This window comes from Camelina sativa, chromosome 9, assembly GCF_000633955.1.
Source record: "Camelina sativa cultivar DH55 chromosome 9, Cs, whole genome shotgun sequence".
In the NCBI taxonomy this organism is placed as follows: domain Eukaryota; kingdom Viridiplantae; phylum Streptophyta; class Magnoliopsida; order Brassicales; family Brassicaceae; genus Camelina; species Camelina sativa.
Genome location: NC_025693.1, coordinates 35,396,087 through 35,406,429, shown reverse-complemented (window position 1 = coordinate 35,406,429; position 10,343 = coordinate 35,396,087). Strand labels below are relative to the sequence as shown.

The 10,343-nt window shown below is 40.9% G+C and overlaps 2 protein-coding genes and 1 non-coding gene across 3 annotated transcripts in view; 2 read left to right on the top strand and 1 right to left on the bottom strand.

The window, feature by feature from the left end:
• Positions 1-767, bottom strand: part of LOC104715985 (TMV resistance protein N-like) — a 7,540-nt gene extending 6,773 nt beyond the window's left edge. The window contains exon 1 of the mRNA XM_019230117.1: positions 458-767. Within this exon, the coding sequence (XP_019085662.1) occupies positions 458-767 (310 nt within the window). The remainder of the gene's footprint in view (positions 1-457) is intronic.
• On the top strand, positions 866-937 carry TRNAK-UUU. The gene has a single exon. It is a non-coding gene; the product is annotated as a tRNA-Lys (tRNA).
• On the top strand, positions 3,675-10,343 carry LOC104714253. The gene is made up of 10 exons (XM_010431549.2): positions 3,675-3,855; positions 4,264-5,601; positions 6,769-8,363; positions 8,436-8,507; positions 8,800-8,952; positions 9,067-9,230; positions 9,315-9,462; positions 9,557-9,679; positions 9,846-9,933; positions 10,017-10,343. Exons 2-10 carry the CDS (start codon positions 4,386-4,388, stop codon positions 10,214-10,216), a joined length of 3,759 nt encoding a protein of 1,252 aa, XP_010429851.1. The 5' UTR covers positions 3,675-3,855; positions 4,264-4,385; the 3' UTR covers positions 10,217-10,343.

Below are 10,343 nucleotides of genomic sequence, written 5' to 3'. Positions count from 1 at the left end.
TGATACGATTCACCAAGCTTATTTCAGGAAGCAGAGGAAGTCGCCAGCTCAGCAGAATTTAGCCATTGGAGGAGCTGACGTGGACGCAAGTGGAAGTCAAACAGAAGACTTGGACTGACGAAGAGGGTTGCCGTTAGGCATGGGAAATTGTATAAAGTTGAGAGTCTGTTCTCATTTTGGGGATTATGTTGTTTGTCGTTGAGATTGTGGCCAAGCGATGTGCTTGTAGAGATCTATGTTGATCTATTTGTGATTCCGTTATCCATACTCTTGTATAACGAGTACTCTTTCGTATTGTGGATTACAATCTCTGTAATTCATAGTTTCATTCTAATATCATATTGAATTCAGTTTGAGAAGGATCCTAAATCTATCATCGAGCATAGCGGAAAGCTCTTGTAAGCACAAGTGAGAAGTAGCGTGGTCCTGGGAAATTACAAGGATGGCGAATCGTGACTGAACAATGGCTTTCTCAAGTCCATCCTAGATGAAATTGCCTTTTTGAAGTTCTCTGTCGTCGAGAAAAGTTTTGATTCCTTCGTTATTGAGAGCCTCGTAGAGATGGCTGACGAAACTTCTCCGAACATCTGTTCCTCTGAAACTAAGTCGTACTCCCACAGAGACCGAGACGGTGAATCAGAAGAAGAAACAGGGATACGAGGCTGCGTTAATAATCTAGGCTTCTCCGATTTCCTCAGAAACTGAATGAGACGGCATAGTCCTCCCAAGAAGACGAATATAGCCAAGTAGAGTAAGCTAATCGCCATGGAAGCTAAAGAATGGCGGAAGAAACATCTCACGGAATGCGACTCAAGGGTTTCTGGGTTCTTTCTTATTTCCTAAAACTATTCCATTGTCATCAAATGCCGTTTTAGCTCAGTGGTAGAGCGCGTGGCTTTTAACCACGTGGCCGTGGGTTCGATCCCCACAGACGGCGCTTTATTTTCTTTTCCTCTGTTTTTTGCTTTTTCTACTTCCAAAGTTTTGTGTTCTAGTTAATCTTCTTAAGAAATCATTTGCATGAAGATGACTGTATTGCAAGAAGAAATGTGCTATCCAACACCTTGGTTTCTCAGTTTATTGAACTAAATCGGAAGGTTCCACAATACGGTCACGGTGTATATATAGCTCTGACATGCTTTCGGATACTAGTTGATGAGCTTGTTAAGGGAAGAGCAACTAACATAACGGTCATGTTCACAACTTCACAAGTGTACTTCTCTGGCCCCCGTTTGTTACTACCCTCTCAGTCTCATGGATCGAAGATAAGTTCATTAAATTATGTATTACTTACTCTATAAAAAAACATCTCACGGAATGCGACTCAAGCCTGCTTATCCCATGAACAACGTTTCAAGAGGACATCGAATTCTAAGAAAACGATTTTATCTTTATACTCTATCCCATCAAACACTATTTTGTCGCGTTCTTGGTACAACCACACACAATTGGAGAACATAACAATGTATGAAACTATGAATCAACCAAACAAGTATTTGAAACATATCCATGTCAACCAGGCATCGTGGTCTGGTGGTAAAGGAACCTCGGCTGAGGCGCCCGCCACCCGGATTCGATTCTGGTCACCAGGGAATTTACAAGCGGACTTGCTCTGGCGCCGCAGACCACCAGTTCCAGGGGACCCTTAAGTGGAGGCTTAAAAATCCCTGGTCGCGGGCTTAGGCCCAGTGGACTAGTCAGATCACTGTGTGGTCTGGATACTGCGTCTAACAAAAAAAAACATATCCATGTCGAACAGCATCTTCGTAAACCTCCATTGCTTTTGTTAGGTTTCCCAATAAACAAAGCACCAGCTTATGTGCTACTGATATTGCCGATGTTTTTAACTAGGTGGGAGTCATAAGGAGATATAAAAGCTAAGAGCCCCAATTTCTTATCCTCTCGACCGTTGCAAAATTGAACGACGCTTTATTCCTCGAAAGCAACGACATCGTTTGTTTTCAAATGATATGGCAGAGGAGAAAAATATATATATATATATATATATATTTTTGTTGTTGTGGACATTTGTGTATAAAAATTTCCTGACGGTGTGCGTTGACAAAACAAACACATAATATTTTCTTGACGGTGTGCACATTTTTATAGTATACCGTATTTTGTTGGTCCAAACCGTTCACTTCGAAAGAAAGCAAAATCAAATTATTCCGTGAGCCCCCGCCGACCAAGTTTACTTTTATTTTTAAAATTTATATAACAATGCAAATTATTATCTTGCCACCGCTTGAATAGTATATTCTGATTTAGTACTCTTACAAAATCCATAAAACTCACGAGGTGTTGATGAATCTTCAAAAATTTGTAACAGTTATAATATTTGTTACATTTTCAGTTACAATCCAGCTGTTGTTAAGGTGCAAGATATACTACATGCTTAGAAAAAAAAAGAAACATATTCGTATAGTCAAACGTTTTCATGGCCACGGTGGACCGACCACTCTTTGTTCTACGTATTGTGGGTCCAATCATTACCGTCCCATTAGCATTGGCGGTTTTTGAAATTGTAGCCTCTCTAAACCATAAACGATAGAAGAACAAGATTTGGTCGTAGTATTCCATCATAAGATACATTATCCTCATTTTCGTACGTCAAACAAACTCAATCGAACTCATATACTCAAAGAATTCTTATCTATTTGGCAAATCACTTTTTTAATCAAGTGTTACTTTTTTTTTTAACCATTGAGCCACAACAGACCGGTCCATTAGTCTAAATCCCTATAATCGTAGAGAGCGGAACTCAATCCCTGGAAGTGTTACTCCCTCCGTTTCATAATATAGGATGTTTAGAGAAGTTTTTTTGTTTCATAATATATGATGTTTTCAAATTTCTATATAACTTTTAGATTAGTTTAATACTTTATATTATGCAGTTTTATTTGTGATTGGTTAAACTTTTTTAAAGTGGTCATTTCTTAATCTGCGTGCAATACTCAAAACATCTTATATTTTGAAACGGAGGGAGTACTTTTTTTTCTAACAATATCACAGTTCGTGATTAATTTCTCCTAAATAAGAGCTAGAAAACAATGTTCTTTACATTAAAGCCACTTGATAAATTTACTTTTGAATTGAAGGAATTGAAAAAAAAGAAGGAGTTAACATATTTTTGTCAGCAATTTACCCAAATATTTAAGGTATCAAAAGTCAACCCTTTTATGATAGTAAGATCTGGTGAACTGGGAGATTTCTATTTAATGCAAACGATATACATACAATCAGAAGCTAGAGGCTCTCAGATTCACATCACATGCACTCGATCGATATCTGTTGACAACTTGACATTATTCTATCTTGACCGTCCAAGTCTCACATTTTCTCAAAATCAACGGTTGATGTCGTTCTCCCGTGTATAGACTGCGTAACATGCGATTGAATACTGAGCTGATCACCACATAACGAATCTAGGCACTTGGCTAATAAGATCAATAAATATGAACAAAAGAGTAATTCCTAAAACTTTTAAGGGTACTTTTCGAATTTCAATCATTTTGACCAGATTTGGATTTTCTCCCTTTTGTTAATTAAAACTATTTTGAATAAATTTTTTGTTCTTAAGGTAGCCGACAAATCTGGCTTATATTAATATTTTAATTGTGATTTTAAAGATTTTCCAAATTTTAGTAAGCGCTCAGGGAAAGGCCAGAAAAAAAAACGAGAGAAAGTGAGGGAAAAAAAAAATAAAAAGTTTTAGGGTTTATTTTATTTTATTTTTTTGTAATCTGTTCTTCCTCCTTCTCTGTGTACTACTTGATCGAGAGCATCAGCTTAGAGACGATTGCTTCAAGTGTATTGCTGGTTCGATCAATTCCTCCGTAAGCTTACTCGCTACAGGTTCGGGAAGACTTCTTCACTGTTCTATCTTTTTTTTTTCTTTTTTTGAGTCGTTGTACTTTCCTGAAGCATTAGATTTTTGGGTTTTGATTTCAATTTCTTATAAACTATTCTGTAGCGTTGTAAAAATGGATTGAATCGTTGTATCGATTGCTTTAGGGTTTTGGGTTTTTGTGGCGTAGGTTAGCTTTTGATCGAGTGTTTTGTTTTCCTGGGGTTAGTTCGAAATCAAATTCTCGCTGAGAATTCTCTGTAGTAGTCAAAGGAAGAATCATGTTTTTAGGGTTTTAGATTCTGACTTCTTATCTGAAGAAATTGATGCATGTGAAATTTTTCCCTTTTATTAGAGTTTCTCGATGATTCAATGTCTGCTTTGCTACAACTTATATCTTCTTTCTTTCATTGCAGCTTAATGTGTAACTGCATCTCGACCGAGCTCTGAATTGGATTTACTCTCTCAGTAGTGTAGTAGTGTGCTATGTCAGATTCGTCATACAGGTCTTTCAATTTGTAGGATTTGTATTGTATCCATGGATAAACCTAGACATCAACAGATTTTTCAGCACTCCATGGAACCTGGATATGGAAATGAGGCTGTTCCTCAACCGTTTATCCCTGATCAAACAGGGGGCACTAGTGCTGCTAATGTGCGACCTTTCAATTCTAATGGTTCAGATGTTAAGCCTGTGCATAACTACTCCATTCAAACAGGTGAGGAATTCGCTTTTATGCGTGATCGGGTCATTCCTCAGAGGTCCTCGAATCCCAATGCACCTGGCGACATGAATTATACCACTGGTTATATGGACTTTAGAGGCTTGATTGGGGGGCTAAGTCACACAGCATCTGAGTGTGCTTCAGATGTCTCTAGGTTCAGCACTGTGGAGAATGGCACCAGGGATAATGAGAGGACAAACTCTTCGGTTCACGAGTTTGGGAATAAACTTGGTCATGTCCAGTCAGCACCACAGGCTTCTATGACTAAAGATAGCAGTGTAGGAAATTTACAGGGATACGCTTCTTCTTCAGCCTCAGGTAGTGTTACAGCAAAGGTGAAGATCCTTTGCAGTTTCGGTGGGAAAATACTTCCACGTCCAGGTGATTCAAAGCTTCGATACGTTGGAGGTGATACACACATAATTTCCATAAGAAAGGATATATCTTGGCCGGAGCTGAGGCAAAAAATCCTTGAAATCTATTACCAAACACGTGTTGTAAAGTATCAGCTTCCTGGTGAAGATCTTGACGCGTTGGTGTCTGTATCATGTGAAGAAGATCTCCAGAATATGTTGGAAGAGTATAACGAGATGGAAAACCGTGGGGGTTCTCAGAAGCTTAGGATGTTTTTGTTCTCTATCAGTGATATGGATGATGCTCTTTTGGGGGTTAACAAAAATGACGCCGACTCTGAGTTTCAATATGTTGTAGCTGTAAACGGCATGGACATTGGATCAGGAAAGAAGCCAATCCTTCATGCGCTGGACAGCTCTTCAGCAAACAACTTAGCGGAGCTTGATGTACGGACCACCAAGGGGATCAATACTATTGCTGGAGATGTTGGAGGAGTTGGCGCATCACAGTCGATGCTAGATGGCTTCCAACAATCATCCGTTCAGCAGTCTGAGTCTATTCCACCAAACTCATCGCTTTATTATTCTCAATCTATTCCACCGAATGCTACATATCAGTTACAGCAATCTGTTCAGCCAAGTTCTGCTCTTCACTATTCTCAGTCCATTCCCCCAGGTTCCCCTCTTCAGTATCCCCAATCTATTACGCCAGCCTCCTCTTTCCAGTATCCACAATCCATCACTCCGGGTTCTGCCAGTTCCTATGGAATATACCCGCAATATTATGGGCATGTGGTTCAACCTGGACAAAAAGAACGGTTTCCTCTGTATCCTGATCACAGTTCTAGTTACTCCGCTATCGGGGAAACTACCAGTTCCATACCGCTCCAAGGGCATGTCAATCAGCAAGTTGGCTGGGCTGAAGGGTATCCATACCCTGGCACCATACCCCAAAGCTCACAAGCGCTAGTTGAGGAGCAAAAAGTAGTACCTGATATGAAAGTTCGTGAGCATGTTGAGCCTGAAAAACGTAAAAATCCGGCAAATGATCACCAGAATCCTCCCCGAATAGATGATATTGAGGTGAAGAATCACAATCTGGTCCGGGAGGTGTCAGCTGCAACAACTGCACCTAGCCAGGAGTCACATTTAGTTCCCCCTAGTAGAGACCCATGGCAGGATACTCTTGCGAAGCCTGCTACATACCGTGATGCTGTTATTGCTGGGCAGGTTCCTCTATCTGGTAATGAAGATCAGCTTTCAACTTCAAGCAGTACCTGTGGCCCTGTTCATAACGACTCTGAGTCAAATTTAATTGATCTTAACTATCCAGAGCCTGTGCATTCTCCCGAGAGGGTATATTGTTCAGAGAGAATACCTCGTGAACAGCTAGAATTGCTAAATCGTTTTTCGAAGTCTGATAACTCACTAGACTCTCAGTTTGTATCGTCTCAGTCACAAGCAAACACTGCACAGCAAGATTCGGGAAAAGAAGGAGTTGGAAAGCCTCATGACGAATTTGAGACTGTTAATGATGATGCCACTCACCAAAAGCATCNGCCAATCCTTCATGCGCTGGACAGCTCTTCAGCAAACAACTTAGCGGAGCTTGATGTACGGACCACCAAGGGGATCAATACTATTGCTGGAGATGTTGGAGGAGTTGGCGCATCACAGTCGATGCTAGATGGCTTCCAACAATCATCCGTTCAGCAGTCTGAGTCTATTCCACCAAACTCATCGCTTTATTATTCTCAATCTATTCCACCGAATGCTACATATCAGTTACAGCAATCTGTTCAGCCAAGTTCTGCTCTTCATTATTCTCAGTCCATTCCCCCAGGTTCCCCTCTTCAGTATCCCCAATCTATTACGCCAGCCTCCTCTTTCCAGTATCCACAATCCATCACTCCGGGTTCTGCCAGTCCCTATGGAATATACCCGCAATATTATGGGCATGTGGTTCAACCTGGACAAAGAGAACGGTTTCCTCTGTATCCTGATCACAGTTCTAATTACTCCGCTATCGGGGAAACTACCAGTTCCATACCGCTCCAAGGGCATGTCAATCAGCAAGTTGGCTGGGCTGAAGGGTATCCATACCCTGGCACCATACCCCAAAGCTCACAAGCGCTAGTTGAGGAGCAAAAAGTAGTACCTGATATGAAAGTTCGTGAGCATGTTGAGCCTGAAAACCGTAAAAATCCGGCAAATGATCACCAGAATCCTCCCCGAATAGATGATATTGAGGTGAAGAATCACAATCTGGTCCGGGAGGTGTCAGCTGCAACAACTGCACCTAGCCAGGAGTCACATTTAGTTCCCCCTAGTAGAGACCCATGGCAGAATACTCTTGCGAAGCCTGCTACATACCGTGATGCTGTTATTGCTGGGCAGGTTCCTCTATCTGGTAATGAAGATCAGCTTTCAACTTCAAGCAGTACCTGTGGCCCTGTTCATAACGACTCTGAGTCAAATTTAATTGATCTTAACTATCCAGAGCCTGTGCAGTCTCCCGAGAGGGTATATTGTTCAGAGAGAATACCTCGTGAACAGCTAGAATTGCTAAATCGTTTTTCGAAGTCTGATAACTCACTAGACTCTCAGTTTGTATCGTCTCAGTCACAAGCAAACACTGCACCGCAAGATTCGGGAAAAGAAGGAGTTGGAAAGCCACATGACGAATTTGAGACTGTTAATGATGATGCCACTCACCAAAAGCATCAAGATGTGGAAAAAGTCTTTGAAAAGGTTGGGATATCAGATGAAACTTTGAAATCCGAGCCCCTGCACAAGATTGTAAATCCTGACGATGCAAACAAGAACAGAGCAGTCAATGGGGCAGATACTGAAGTTGGTGTTTCTAACTTGGGCCATGTAAACGCAGCCATGAGTCATGTTATCCCTGAAGAGCAAGCTTCTACTCATGCTTCTGCTTCGCTGCAGGGAGATATTCTTATTGATATCAATGACCGGTTTCCTCGTGACTTCCTTTCTGAAATATTTTCACAGGCAATCTCAGAGGATACATCCGCTGTCCATCCATATCCTCACGATGGAGCTACTGTTAGCATGAATGTGCAGAATCACGATCGTAAAAATTGGTCATATTTTCAGCAGCTGGCTGATGAACAGTTTAGCCAAAGAGATGTTGCAATTGACCAAGCTGATTCTCGCATTCCATCTGACCGTAAAGATGGTGGAGAGAGCTCCAGATTGCCTCATGTCTCGCCATTGAGTAGAGATGGTATTTCAACAAACCTTGCCAACCCTCAATTGGCTTTAGGTCAAGATTATGGGGGTAATTTTTCTGAAAGGGACGCTGGTGGCACTAGCACCATTCTCCCTGCTCTAGAGGATGAACAGATGAAGGTCACAGAGAGTGAGGAATTTGGTGCTATGGTAGAGAATCTGAGGACGCCGGATACTGAACCAAAGGTATGAGTTGTAGCAGTTTTCATTTTATGATTTCCCAAACCACTATTTTTCTGAATAGGATAGAACTTCTAGGATGGAAAGACCGAAACAAGGCATGCTGCGCTTCCTCCACTTGGCTCAGAGTTTGATTACAGTGGCTTGCAGGTACGAAAACTTTGAAAATAAACACGTGATAAAAACTTTTACTATCTTTGCATGGAAAATTCATTGTTGAGGTCCATATCAGTGGTTCTTACAGTTTCAGATATGTTGGTAGAATCAGCATTATGTTTATTCCCCGGCTAGTGTGCTTGCATTTAGTTTCTTATTTTTGTCTGTGCGTCTGGTTTCACACTCATTACGATAGTTCTGTCAAAACTTATCTGCTTCTATCTTCCTAGTGTTCTACTGAGCTATTTTTCCATGTTTTTGTTTACATATTCTAAAATGTTACTAGATCATCAAGAATGAAGATCTCGAGGAGTTGAAGGAGCTTGGTTCTGGTACTTTTGGAACGGTGTATCATGGGAAATGGAGAGGATCAGATGTCGCTATCAAGAGGATAAAGAAGAGTTGCTTTGCTGGGCGGTCATCAGAGCAAGAGAGATTGGTGAGTTGTTTGCAGTCCATGTCTTATGCATTTCCTTTTTTACGATGCCTAAAATTCATGCACCCATGTTTAATTTATCACATTATGCTGGTTGATGTATATCTGAATTTTTAGACTGGTGAATTCTGGGGGGAAGCTGAAATTCTTTCAAAGCTTCATCATCCGAATGTGGTAGCATTTTATGGTGTAGTAAAAGACGGGCCTGGGGGAACCTTGGCGACTGTGACAGAGTACATGGTTGATGGTTCTCTGAGGCATGTTCTGGTCCGAAAGGACAGGTAAAGTTCCACTTATTAGGTTTGATTGGTTTCAGTTCGTTTTACTTATATAATCTTATCTATTTTCTTTCCTTATATTATCAGGCATCTTGATCGTCGCAAGAGACTAATCATTGCCATGGATGCTGCATTTGGAATGGAATATCTACACTCCAAAAACACTGTTCACTTCGATTTGAAATGTGACAATTTACTTGTGAACTTGAAAGATCCTTCTCGCCCAATCTGCAAGGTAACACGGTTTGTTAGACCCTCCCGTAGATGAATTTAGTTCAATACGATGTTAGAATAATCCAAATTAATATCCACATGCTATTCTACCCCAGGTTGGTGACTTCGGTCTGTCAAAAATCAAGAGAAATACATTGGTATCTGGTGGTGTACGTGGAACCTTACCTTGGATGGCACCAGAGCTTCTAAATGGGAGCAGCAGCAAAGTTTCAGAAAAGGTAAAACATTAATACGATAAGATGCTCGGTGAATGTCAAATATCTACTTTAACTGAGATGAATAGTGTGTTTTGTTTCTTGAGATGAGGATATTGCATGGCCTGATAGTATACACTGTCTGAGAATGCAAAAAAACTATAAGATTTGTCATATTCTTTGCCTGCAGGTTGATGTTTTCTCTTTCGGGATCGTTTTGTGGGAGATTCTAACCGGTGAGGAACCATATGCCAATATGCACTATGGCGCCATAATAGGTGCGTGCAAATAACTCACGTTCTATCAGATTTCTGACTGATCATTTTAAGAGGATGCTAATGACTCTATTGTGAAAGTACAGGTGGGATAGTGAACAACACACTGAGGCCAACTATACCGGGCTTCTGTGACGATGAGTGGAGAACACTTATGGAGGAATGTTGGGCGCCAAACCCAATAGCAAGACCATCTTTCACAGAGATAGCTGGTCGCTTACGAGTAATGTCATCAGCAGCAACTTCAACTCAATCCAAGCCACCCGCTCACAGGGCTTCGAAATGAAAAACCTTTCTTTTTTATTATGTGCAGTGAAAAGAGAATATAAGTCGATTACAGAGACTCCAATTCTTTATACTTTTCGGTTTGGGGTTTGGAGAGAGATATTCTCGACCCTGTCCTCCTTTCCCTT

Coding starts and splice junctions, on each gene's coding strand:
- LOC104714253 (XM_010431549.2), top strand. CDS start 4,386: ATGGATAAACCTAGACATCAACAGATTTTTCAGCACTCCATGGAACCT. Junction 8,508..8,799: donor TTGATTACAGTGGCTTGCAG/GTACGAAAACTT, acceptor AAATGTTACTAG/ATCATCAAGAATGAAGATCT. Junction 9,934..10,016: donor GCACTATGGCGCCATAATAG/GTGCGTGCAAAT, acceptor GTGAAAGTACAG/GTGGGATAGTGAACAACACA.